General features: G+C 32.2%; 1 protein-coding gene across 1 annotated transcript; it reads right to left on the bottom strand.

Annotated features, from left to right (window-relative positions):
• Positions 1 to 392: 392 nt before the first annotated feature.
• LOC112710462 (linoleate 9S-lipoxygenase 1) lies at positions 393 to 7,404 on the bottom strand. The gene is made up of 9 exons (XM_025762694.3): positions 7,003 to 7,404; positions 5,022 to 5,308; positions 3,461 to 3,701; positions 2,800 to 3,111; positions 2,626 to 2,711; positions 2,331 to 2,438; positions 1,912 to 2,219; positions 1,550 to 1,813; positions 393 to 1,344 (listed from the first exon to the last, which is right to left on the bottom strand). The coding sequence occupies exons 1-9, from the start codon at positions 7,244 to 7,246 to the stop codon at positions 591 to 593; spliced, it is 2,604 nt and encodes an 867-aa protein (XP_025618479.1). The 5' UTR covers positions 7,247 to 7,404; the 3' UTR covers positions 393 to 590.
• Positions 7,405 to 13,572: the final 6,168 nt, after the last annotated feature.

Below are 13,572 nucleotides of genomic sequence, written 5' to 3'. Positions count from 1 at the left end.
ATTTGTTCAATCAATTTGGGTTGGTCTAGTGGTCATATCACTTGTCCGCTTAATCCATTGGCCAGCGACAAACTCTTAAATAAAGTTCAGATCTGCAACGGATTAGTCCTTGGCTTGGACTAAAAGATACGAGATACCATGGACAACAACAAAAATAAATTAATTTGTTCATTCAACATTTTTCTTTTATATTTACACAATTTTCATAACATTTTTGTTTTATATTTACACAATGTCATTGCCTAGCTGTAATTAGCTTCATCTTATTAATTGGTATTTCATAAAGATGTCTAAAATAAGCATTATTCATGACAACTATGTATAAACTTGATGAACATTTAACAATTTGTTACACAGACACGCAAGGACTACAAATAGATAACAAGCGTATCTTTTATTAAAAGGTGCAATATTATTATTATTCATCATAGTAACAAGGGAGCAAACTGATGACACATACATATCCAAGCACAATGTTGAGGTGGAATCTAACATGCACATGACAATACCACAAAGATATGCATAAAACAAACTTGCATCTCTGTTATTACAAGAGTAACAATCTGCAAAAGAAAACGCAGGCACTCAATTTAGATAGAGATACTGTTGGGAATTCCTCTGAAAGTAAGGCCTTCATCACTGGTAGGAAGGAGAAGACTGTAAGGCATATGAGCAGGTCCAATTCTGTTTCTAAAGCTTGGTTCTTTGTTCCTCTGCTCGATCTTGGCCTCGATCTCTGCCAACTTGTTTCCAAATTTCTTGAAGGCTTGTATCGCCTTCGAATCCGATGTCCAGTTTGGATTGTCTCTCTGCCCAAGATACACCTCATCAGAAGCATGCCTTGACAATATCTCAATAACCGAAATGTCCACCAGGGCCTCATATTTCCCTGTAATTGTTCTCAAGTAAGCTTTCTGAGGGTTTGTAACCAATTCTTGATACTCCTCGCTTTCGAGTTCCGGTAAGAATTTTCTGCTAATTGTTGGCCGGTTCAGGATGAAGCCGCCATAAGGATATTGGCCGAAGTTAACAGCTGCGTGAAGGGCCGAACCGATCCATATAATAATGCTGCATGACTGAACCAAGTCTTCAAGAGTTTGCAGTTTTGGCCACCACGGCTTGTCTTTCAGGTCTTCATGACCCTTCTCTACAGCTTCCTTCCACCATGTTTGGAGTTCAGTGTCTTTTGTGACTTCATTATCTGAAGCGTAGTACAAGGAGACATAGTCTTGGACCCATGTCTTGATAGCATCCCATATCTCCAGTCCATCCACTGCATAAGGGTAGTCCTCGATCACGAGGCGAACGCCATGGGGAGCCGATGGATCCTCAACTGCCAATCCCCTGAATCAAGATAAACAATACAATAATGACTTGTCATCATCAATGAAATAATTAATCTTATGTTAAACAGTTTAGTCAAATACGTCAAAGCATGTAGCAGTTCTTAGCTATTATCTTCACATGAAGATATTTTCTTGTGAGTAGTCGGTATCTTTCACTAACTGTCTAATAACATAATTACAATGTATATAAAGATTATGATTACCTCTTAATAAGATCAGCAGGCAAAGCTTGGTCAGGGAAAACCCAATTCTTGTAAACTTTAGAAGACATCTCCACAGAAAATGGTCCAGGCAAGAATGATTGCTCAATGATACCACCTGCATTAATCAGAGATTGTCTTGCAAGTCCATTGATATTCATGGTGTCGCGGTAGTGAGGTTCTAGAAGCTTGTGGATAGGATGGAGCACACTAAGATGCCTGTATGTTGCAATGATAAATGGCTCCATTGCAGCATGAGTATTCAACCTTTAATTCGTTACATGAAAAGAAAAAGAAATTAGGAATGTATACTCAAATAAGAATATAAATTAGTGAAATTTGAAAAAAGAAAAAGAGAGTTATACCAGTGGCTCATGAGTTGATGATAACATGAGTCATTGACGACGACATAAGCCTTGGCAAGAAGCCAAATAGTACCTTCAGCGCCTTCTTTAGCAGGCAAGACAACTCTGCTAACAGCACCAAATGTGTCTCCGCCAGGGTGTGGCACACTTAATTCAATGGCCAATGGTGTCAATGTTCCATCATTTTTCAAGAACAGGATTGTCCTTGTTGCATAAGCCTTTGAAGTCTTAAGCCCGTTTATCTTCCTCAAGTATGGCATGAATGCATCATGGTAATCTAAGATGAATAATTTGTTCCCTTCAAGCGCCTGTTACATTACATTGCATGTATCAATATTTTGTTTTCTTAATTGAGTTAAAAAAAGAAGCTATTTATATATGGATTTGTATGAAATATATGTCATTAATTAATGAATGACCTCATCAACAGTAAGTCCTTCTAGGTTAGTCTCCAGGCTTTCTTTTGTAATTGTACTCGTCTGATCACCATAAATTGAGGGATCCAGTGTGCTTTGTGGTGGAAACACCTAATATTATAAGAAAATAAAATATCAGAAACAATTGCCTCCATTTTAGATGAACAAAAATGTTACTTGTAGATTAACAATACAGGTGACTAATTAGATAGATGGTTCTTTTTGTTGACATAGTATGAATCTTATATAAGACATATTTGAATATGAGAAACAATTTATTCTTTTAAAGACAACTTACCTCAAGGCGTTTAATAACATTGGGATTTACTCCAGCAATAATCTCTCTGGCAAATTCTTCGTCAGTCATCCATGCAGACTTACTAACTGTTCACGATAACACAAAAACTAAATTATTTTCTGTTTACATTGAATTAAATAAATGGAAATGGGCAAAGCATAATTAATAATGGACCTTGGATGACATGAGGTGGAGGGAACTTGAGAGCTTGTTCACCATCTGTACGGAAGATTTCCTTAAGAACTGGCAAGGGGCTGATATCGCTGATGATATCAGTAGGGAGGTAAATTCCACCCTCAAAGAATGAACGAGCATCGTCGAAGCTATCAAACTCACTGTTTAAACCAAACACTGATTGGAGCCTTGGCAAAACATTTTGAGCCAAAGATTTGATTCCATATGTAAGGAAATCCGATGACTTCAAGTGACCAAAGATTTCATCTCTTGGAACATAAGTACTTGAGCTTGGTGCCTCACTCTTGGGATCTGTTCAAAATTTTACTTTTCATTATTACCTTGGAGTTTCTAGGGGACAAGAACACTAGAGTAGTTTTGTCCGTATCAAAGTCTTTTAGAATATGTTTAATAATAGGTTAAAATTCTAAGTACAGTAAATTATCTTTACCTGAAGTTCACAGTTAATTGGTCTTAGATAACAATTCAGTCAAATATATTAAATTATTTTTTTTGGTGACTGAATATATCAAATTATTTAATAAATTTCAACTAACAACTTCACATAAAAATAATTACATATAAATTTTCATCCTAATAATTTATCCTGTTAATAATTAAAAATACTATATGGTTATAAACAAATTAAAAAATTGCTAACCCTTTTTAGTCTTGCGTCTGCCAGTTCTACCCCTGCGAGGGTAAGGATATTCGGAAGATCCTCCAAGAACGGGGCGAGCAAGGCTGTTATCCACATCAGGGTTACCCAAATCATTGTAGACATCATAATCATAGATTCTATCTGCTTCCTTGCGTTCTCCTGTTCCATCTCCTCTTAAATTTTCCAGTTCTTCATTTCTGTACTTCACTAGTGCACCCGGGGTTGCACTTGGAAGATAAACCTGAAATGTAGTATATTCAATTATGTTATTTTTTCATATACATACACAACCTTTAACAACGGTTAATTTCCGTCACCTAAAATACCGTTACCTTAACTTCAAAGTGTTGTTAATTTTTTGGTTTTTTTATCTGAATAAAAATTTATTTATTTTGTTTTTTATTTAAAATATAATATATTTATGTATTTATCTTTTACTAGAATATTTTGTTGGTACGATTAAATGTCTTAGAACTCAATCCTACTGAGAGTTAATTCCAAATATAAAAGTAATTAATTCTTGAGAATATAATAATTGTCACATAATTATAAACATCACAAAAATTATATCCTTGATCGACTTCTAATATTTTGTTATTTTATTAAATTTATAAAAATATGTAAAAAAATATTTTTTGGTTAAAAAATAAAGAAGCAAGGGCACCTTTAGTCTCTATTAGTGAAAAACTCAAGATAGACAACATTTGTAAGTACCTAAATTTGTATTTAGTAAATTAAAAAAATTTATATATTTGTATTTGTAAAAGCACTTAAGAGATAGTTTTTTAAATTTGGTATGTGATTATTAAAATTAAAAAAATTTAATATAATCTTGTATAATAATTAATATTTAAATTAATTCTTACATTAATGTCTATTAATGTTGTTCATACTTGGTCCAAAGCATAAACTAGGCCCAAAATAGAAAAAGTTCGAAATACAGCTGCTTATAATCGACCTCTTCATAGGCCAGATCGAAGCGTTGCATGGTAACTCCTTCACTTTCAAAGAAGTTATAACTAACCCCTAATATTTTTCATCCACTTTTAGAAGAGAGATCTCAACAACCTTAAGATAAAGGGACGGTTATTCACCACCAGAAGTGGAACTACTTCAACGGTGGTTATTGGTTTATCACCTATAAATACACTGATACCCTCAGATACATTTAAGTTCCAATACACTTAAAACCTGCTAAGACCCTTGCTGATGTAGGTATCGAAATGTTTTGCAGATATCACCCCCCATCTCCTCACGAACAACTCGGACGACGACTGTACAATCCGGGCCAAGTCGAAAACCACCTCACTAAGAGTTTGGACCTCACGTTTAAACTCAAACACAACCCAATTTCAAGTAACCCTCAAAAATATTTTTAAATTTTAAAAACTATTTTACCAAACATATTTGTTATTGTTTATATTTATTAAAAATTATTTTTAATTTAATTTATTAAATATAGATGTTATAATTTTAAAATTAACTTTTATAAATTACTCTTAAATAAAAATTTTACCAAACTAAAACTTAAGTTTAGTACTTGTAAAAAGACTCTACTTACATCATTAGCAAAGAAGATGCGGTCCTTTTTGTAATTTTTGAAGTTGTAGACCCATGAGTTGCAAACAAAGGTAACGGTTCCATGGTTTGGGATGTCTTCAAGAGTCACACTAACAAGGAAGAACTCAACTTGCATATAGTTCTTGATGTAGAATGCAGCCGGAATCCCGAAATCAGCATCATAGTCAAAATGGATATCGAATGCATCTTGCTTGGCTCCCAAATTTGGCAACGTTGGAAGATGTTTCTCCAAATAAGTTTCCTTTCCAACTTTCCCATTTCCTTGCCCTGCAAAAATTTACATATGAATTTTAAAAACCATTTTGTATTGCATTGATCATCGACCTACTTTTTAGACATAAATTTATAAATCTATTTGTATATTTTTTTGGGTGAAATAAACAAAACAAATTTTATCAGCACAAGTGCACAACTCACATACTTCTTTCTATAATGTGTAGTTAAAATTGAACCCATTAGGCATCATAATTACCTTTCATTTGAAGTTATTATTGTGGGAAATTGTAAATAGAAATATTACCCTATAATAATAATAATAATAATAATAATAATAATAATAATAATAATAATATATTATTATTATTATTATTATTATTATGGACCAATAATTGTGGGTGTAGCTTCCAAAAATATATTTCTTGTGGGGGAACTAAATGGGTTGGAAAAATAATATTAAAATAAACACGTGGCTAAGAATAATTAAGCAGACAAGGTAGAACTAAAATTAATTTTAAAATCCAATCATTTGGACATATGTTATGAGTGCTAGTTGATCCATAATGACAATGACTTAATAAGTATAAATAAACGGAAAATTCATGTGAATTATTGACATATGGAGTGACAATAATATTATTTACCACTGCTTCAATCGAATTTCAGCTTTTAAATCACTATAAAAGATTTATATTCTATTATTTTCTACATGAATTTTGAATTTTTAAATACAAATTATTATATTTTATGTTAATAATTATTTTTATAGTTTGGTACGAAATTTATTCAAACACTCAAACTCTAGTTTCTAACATGTAAAACTTCTTATTCTTTTCTTACGGTTTTTTTTTAATCTTTTATCATATAGTTAAAATTAAAGTTTTTTCTTCTAAGAATATAATTTTTTTTCTATTATTACATATTTTTTCTTTCTGTTATTTTTCTCAGATCAATATAACTATAACTTCGTATAGCACCACAATTATCATTACTTAGAAAAAAGATGATAATAAAATAAAATAACATTTTTAGAAAAAATAATTAATTTCGTCTAAAAGATTAAAATAAGATAAAATACAATATTTATTAAAAAATATATTTTACCTTATTAAATATTATTTTTAATTTGGATCTCGCTGATTGTCTAATATAATACATCCTTAGATGTTCAAATATGTTTTTCTCCCTTCTTTTGTTTCCTTATGATGATGTATGTGCTTGTGACTTTCATTTTTTTAAATTGAAAGGAAGAAAAAGAAAAAAATTTAAAGAGTTAATAATAATAATAATTTGAAATACTTAATATTCATTCATTCATTCATTACTTTATTAAATAATTCTTAATTAAAAAATACGTCTAATGCTTAAAGTTTAGTTTATCCTTCAAACGTATTTGAGGAATTTTAGGTAGTAAACACTTTTTTTTCTCTTATATCTGAATTAATATTAATGTTCTTTTTATATTAGAATTGTTAGCCTCTAGTATTTTTTTAACTTATTTCTTTTCTTTTATTAGTTTTTAGTAAAAAATTTAATTTTGATACACTAAAATATTTTATACAATTATTTAAATATATTTGTTTAAATACATTTAATTTTTAATAACTATTAATACCGTTAAAATAAAAAATAGTTATTTTTACTATGTAATTTGATGTATCAAACTTAAATTCTTTAAGATATAACAAGTTAACAACTATGAAGAAACACATCTAAGAAGTGACAGTAAAGATGAGATGACAAACCATCAGTCTTGGTAGCACTGATCAACTTGAGGGCGATGCTACGGCTGAAGATGGAGGTGGCGCCATCGACAACCGAGCCAGCCACATCACTAACAGTGCCAAAGATTCCGCTGACGGCGCCGGAAACACTGCTTCCGGCGGATGTTATGGCATTAAAGTCCAAAACATTCTTGCCCATAAGCACAACGGTACCCTTGATCTTCTGGTTATTGTTGAATATACCAGTTCCTGGAATCGAAAACATCTTTATTATTTCGTTATTACTTCCTTCTTTTTCTTCTTAGAGAGGGTGAAGAGAAGAATAGTTATTATGAGGGTTGTGTGAGGAAAATGGAAGCCAAGGTATAAAGGTATTTATAGACTACAAACTACAAACATAATCGTTCACACTCAGTGAAGTGTGCCTAGCGTGGGTTCTTTATTTTATTATAAAAAATAATTCTTACATGTATTAATTGGGAATCCTTTTAAAATATTCACAACGAACCGGTTTTTGACATATGTAAAATTTTAAGAGCTTAATAGTTTCTTTGTCCGTATGCAGTCATATGCTTCACATATATAGAAAACAGAAAAAAAAAAAGAAGAAAATAGGTTTACATTATTTATTATCTTTAAAAAATTGCTTTTATTTTATACGTGGCAACAACATACACCGCTTAATATTTGTGTAAAAGTTGCTATAATAACGTTCTATAAAAACTAAAGTTAACTTCTAGTAAAAGTTAATTTATATAATCCTACTAATGTAACTTATTTAGAAAAAGTTTAATATAATGAAGTTAAAAATTATTCGTACAAAAGTTTTATTTAAATAGTGAGAGTTCAAAACAAAACATTATAGATTAAAATGAGAGATAAAATAATGCAATCGACAAACTTACTATAACGTCATTAATAATTAATTAGTACATGTTAACATAAGTAATAATTAATAACATAAGATTTTTCAATAAAAATTACATTAAATAATTTTATTTTATTTAAATTGGTTAGAGTATTTGAGTTTTTGAACCAATCACTCGATCAGTTTATTAATTGGTCTGATTCTCAATAACTTTGGTTATAAATTGTGATAATTGATTATTTTAAGTCATAGTTGAAACCATAATTTAGATCACTGTTTAATAAAAAGCGTATTTATAAATTCTTTTAGATCACGCTTAAAATCGTAGCACAAACCTTTTAGGTCACGGATCAAAACTGTCACTGTAAATTCTTTTAAGTCGTATTTCAAAAGCACGATTCTAGACCGTTCTAGATCACAAATTAAAATTGTAACTATAGATCTTTTTGTGTCATGATTTGATGAAACTGTGACTATATACTTTTTTATATCATGTCTTAAAATCATAACTATAGACTTTTTAAATTCGTGAATATAGATCCATTTAGATCATATCTCAAAATCATAATTATAAAACCTTTTAAGTTATGATTTTTAAACATTTAAATCGAGATTATAAGTATTTTTAGATCATAATTTTTAAACGTTATATGAAAAAGTTGGGGCTAAAACTTAAAATAGCTTTATTGAAAAAAGGTTATCTTCCACATCTCTAACTATAGACATTTGATTTATGGTCACATTTTAGAAATAAAGAGTGACCAAAAATTTTTTCTTTAAGTTACAGCCAAAAATCATACTGTGATCATAGAAGATTTTAGGTGACGATTTTTAAATATAGCTGTTGAAGGTTGTGCATGAGAACAGGAAAAGAATGCAAGGGACAGAAAAACCAGAAAGAAGGAGTGGAAATGTGAACTTGTATTAAATGATGAATCACATTTTTTACATAATTGACCTTCCTATATTTATACATACACAGCTAACTAACTACTGATTAGTATAAATATCTAACTACTCTAATCAGTTTTCTCTAACTAACTATCAGCAGACTCTCTTGTTAAGTAACACCCTCCCTTAAGCTTGGAGTGCTGACCGCGAAGATGTTCAGCAACCCAAGCTTACCATGGATGTAATGGAAAGGACCTGGTGCTAGTGGCTTAGTCAAAATGTCTGCAACCTGCTCATGTGTAGAGATAGGTAGCAAATTAGTCACGCCTTCTTGTAGTTTGTCGCAGACGATGTGGCAATCCGCTTCGATATGCTTTGTCCGCTCATGGAAGATTGGATTAGTGGCTATATACACAGCAGACTTGCTATCACAGTAAATGTTCGTTGCCTTCTGAAGTGGTACGGCAAGTTCTTGAAGAACATAACTCAACCATTGGACCTCCCTAGTTGCAAGCGCCAACGCCCTATATTCTATCTCGAAAGAGGAAGCAGCGACTGTAAGTTGCTTCTTGCTCTTCCAACTAACAAGAGATGATCCAAGGTAAAAGCAGTAGGCTGAGATCGACCTCCTGGAGTCAAGACACCCTACCCAGTTCGAGTCTGAGAAGCCTGTGAGATTCAAGTATGATTTGGCTGAGAAGAAAAGGCCAGCAGCTGGGGATCCTTTCATGTACCTCAATATTCGATGAGCAGCTCGCAAATGCTCTGTGGTTGGACAATCCAAAAATTGAATCAACTTCCCTATAGCGAAACTTATATCCGGCCTAGTGTTCGAAAGATAGAGCAACTTTTCAATGATTCTTTGGTATGGAGTAGAATCAGACAGCAGCTCCCCATCACTCTTACTAAGCTTTGCACCATAATCCATTGGTGTTGGGGCAGGCTTGTATCCCTCAAAACCTATTTCTTTAAGCAAATCCAGCACATATTTTCGTTGATACAAAGTAATTCCTTTCTGTGACCTAGCCGGCTACTTCTAAACCAAGAAAATATTTGAGGTCCCCAATATCTTTGATTCGAAATCTATCATCAAGTATCTTCTTCACATTCTCAAAATCATTGAGATCATCACCTGCCAAAACTAAATCATCAACGTAAACTAAGACTGATGTAAATCCTTTTGGAGTTGATTTTGTGAACAAACTATAATCTAGTTTGCACTGCTTGAAACCCAGCTCCACAAGAACATATTTGAGTTTTGAATTCCACAGCCTACTAGCTTGTTTCAATCCATATAGTAACTTCTCAAGTTTGCACACTTTCCCTGGCTTTGCATGAAGTCCTTTTGGCACCTTCATGTATACTTCTTCATCCAAGTCACCATGTAAAAACGCAGTGTTAACATCAATTTGTTTCAAGTGCCAGCCTTTCGCAGTAGCAAGAGCCAAAACCACTCGCAATGTTTTTAATTTGACAACTGGGCTAAAGGTATTCTTGTAATCAACTCCAGGAACTTGCGTGAATCTCTTTGCAATGAAGCGAGCTTTGTGACGTTCCACACTACCATCCGGATGATACTTGACCTTGAATACCCACTTACATCCTATTGCCTTCTTGTCAGGTGGGAGTGAGGTCAACTTCCAGGTTTTATTTTCATCCAGAGCAGTCAGTTCAGCCTTAATAGTTTCTTGCCAGCAAGTTTGAGATATCGCCTCTTCATATCGCTTAGGCTAGATGTTTTGAATAGCTAATGAGTATGAAAGATGCATGGGAAAAATAGAATGATAGGATAAAAAGTCTGAGATAGGATATCTTTGAAGGTTTTGCATGGTTTTTTAATTTTCATTGATGGCTGTCATACATTTGTAATCTTTCAAGTAAGCTGGCGGTTTTGAAATTCTTGTGGATCTTCTCAGCATAACATGAGTAGGGAGACTAGGTGAATCATGCACCTGTGTATCTAATCTAAGATTAGTGTCTACATTTGTGTGTGATGTATGGTCAGGATTGTCAAAAGCTTCCAAATGATGCATGGGACTATATATCATAGGGCATTGAAGGTGAGATGCTATCTTTGTCTAGACTATCTAAATGAATACTAGAATGCATAGGAGATGAATGTTGAATATGATTTTGATTCATGTGATCCTAGCAAATACTACCTATCCCTCTCCCTCTACCTAGCGAAGGCAACGCAGTGTTCAAGGGATGAGCAGAGCTAGCCAAAACCTTAATGTTCGAGGTAGAGTCAGGACTGAGAAACTGTCGTTCTTTCTGCGTGATCAAAGCAAATACCGCATTCAGATTTGGTAAACTATCCATGAGCATTATTTGTGATCGAACGGTGGAGTGTTGTTCATTTAAACCTCGAAGGAACTTTCTCACCTTATCGTCCCCTCTTTGCTTTCTAATTATATATAGATAAGGTGCACGAACACCTTTTATCACAGTTACATTGTGGCAAGATTCTACAATTGTCGATTTCTTCCCAAACTGACTTGAGCTTGGTATAGTAATTCGTCACATTCATGTCTCCTTGCCTGAGTGCATACACTTCCTCATATAATTCAGCCACTCGAAATTTGTCCCCCTGATAATATTTATGCTTTAGCTCATCCCATATCTCATAGGCTAAATTGTTCCACAAAACACTTTGGTAGATATCTGGACTTAGTGAGAGGTTAAGCCACCCAACGACATATGTGTTGCACCTCTCCCACGCCTCAAACAGTGGATCTGAGCTATCTGATTTCTCAATACTACCATCTATGAATTTCAGCTTATTTTTCGATTTGAGAGCTAACAGCATAGCTCAACTCCAGGCTCCATAGTTCGATCCAGTCAGAACAACAGAAGTGAGAGGGATACCTAGACTTTAGATGGGAGAATTAAGCACGGATTTGTAGGATCCTAACTCGAATTTGCGCTTTTGCTGATGTGCGATTTGGATCGCGGTGATTGATTGAAGAATGCAGCAAATTGAGTTGCGTCCATCGCGGGAAATTGCACTCCACTAGAACTTGAATCGGAGCTCATAAGGATGGAAACTGTGGATCTGGTGCACAGATTTGAACCTTCCTCTTTCAATCTTGTTGATCGGAACACCTAACGCTTTGATATGACTTGTCGAACTATGAAGCAATTAGGCTCTCATCAAGCTCTGCGGTGTCAGTTTGAAAGAGGAGAAGAAGTTGTAGGAGAAGGAAAAATTGGAGATCAAAGAAGAAATTGCATAAAGAGATGAGATCGGAAATCGAAGAATCTTGAAAAAAGAAATTAGAATGCTCAGAAGAGAACTTGAACTAAGAGAAATCAGTCTTGAAGAGGAACCTGATCCATCATCTCTCTCCGACCACGATTGATGTTCGTGAATCGAAGATCAAGCCACTCTCTCTTCAGTCGCTCACCACATTATGTTGAAGGTTGTGCATGAGAATGGAAAAAAATGCAGGGGATAGGAAAACTAGAGAGAAGAAGGGGTGAAAACGTAAACTTGTATTAAATGATAAATCACACCTTTTACATAACTGACCTTCTTATATTTATACCCAGCTAACTAACTACTGATTAGGATAAATATCTAACTACTTTAATCAGTTTTCTCTAACTAACTATCAGCAGACTCTCTCGTTAAGTAACAAAAACCGTGATTTAAAGTCTAAAATATTATAGTTATAGATTGAAGTTTTAAAATTAAATGTGACAACAAGTAAAAATATTGTAATGACATATAATTGAAAGAGTTATCTGAATTTAAAAATTGAGAAACTAATTTAATTATCAAATAAAAATCAGAAAAATCAATTTGATATGTATGTTCTTACGACGACAACAACGAACTAACCACCAAGAGTAATCTTTCAACTAGATTAAAAGTGTACAACAATACTATTTAATATTGCAATATATATGAAGTTATGAATCACATTTATAACATCCTAATAAATTTATTTTATTTAATTTAATATTTATAATTATACAATTATTTTAACTATAATTAATGAAAAAGAAAGATAAATTATAACTAATTATGACTCCAAAACTTTGTTTCCAAAACGTTTTTGTAAAAGTTAATGATAAGTAAAAATACTTATTTGATAATATTTATGAAGTTGGTATTTCAAATCTTATTATTACTGATTCATATATAAATACCTACAAATTTTCATGTAAAATATAAAATCAAGATTGAGACTTGGAATGGCTAATAGATATTTCTGTAGTTTAGAAGATGACAATTGGTTCAACATTATTTATATTCAATTCGCCACATGGTCCTTTCATGTGTTGGAAGTGAAAGCGACGGAATCAACTTTAATTGCTCTTTTTTTTTCTTAATATAAGAACATCGATGTTATATTTATATAAATTTTATATAAACTATTTCTCTTTCTTTGTGTTATACTGATTTAAAAAAAAATGAATCCTATTTTTTTATTATAAAATTTTTAATATCAAACCACACTTATCTCAAAAAAAAAATTATACTAGCCTTAGCTTATATATATATATATATATATATATATATATATATATATATATATATGATAAAAAAAATATTTTCAGTAGACAATAACATATAATTAGAAACTCAAGAAAAATGATACTAAGAATATTCTATAGATAAATATTCAACAAAATAAATACTATATTATTTAAATGTCTCTATACTTTTTTAATAGAAGTATTTTTGTGTCTTCATATATGAAGGGTATTCATGAAGGGTTATGTGTTTGATAAAATCTTATATATTTTAAAAATTATGTTTCTTGGCTTTTCAAAATTAAATTTTTTAAAATTATAACAGTTATATGTTTGGTAAACAAATAAAA

The sequence above is a fragment of the Arachis hypogaea genome, chromosome 9, assembly GCF_003086295.3.
Source record: "Arachis hypogaea cultivar Tifrunner chromosome 9, arahy.Tifrunner.gnm2.J5K5, whole genome shotgun sequence".
In the NCBI taxonomy this organism is placed as follows: domain Eukaryota; kingdom Viridiplantae; phylum Streptophyta; class Magnoliopsida; order Fabales; family Fabaceae; genus Arachis; species Arachis hypogaea.
Note: the sequence above shows the minus strand (reverse complement) of the source record. Positions and strands in the feature narration are given on the sequence as shown.

Coding starts and splice junctions, on each gene's coding strand:
- LOC112710462 (XM_025762694.3), bottom strand. CDS start 7,246: ATGTTTTCGATTCCAGGAACTGGTATATTCAACAATAACCAGAAGATC. Junction 3,702..5,021: donor GCATCTTCTTTGCTAATGAT/GTAAGTAGAGTC, acceptor ACTACATTTCAG/GTTTATCTTCCAAGTGCAAC. Junction 2,712..2,799: donor TCCACCTCATGTCATCCAAG/GTCCATTATTAA, acceptor TATCGTGAACAG/TTAGTAAGTCTGCATGGATG.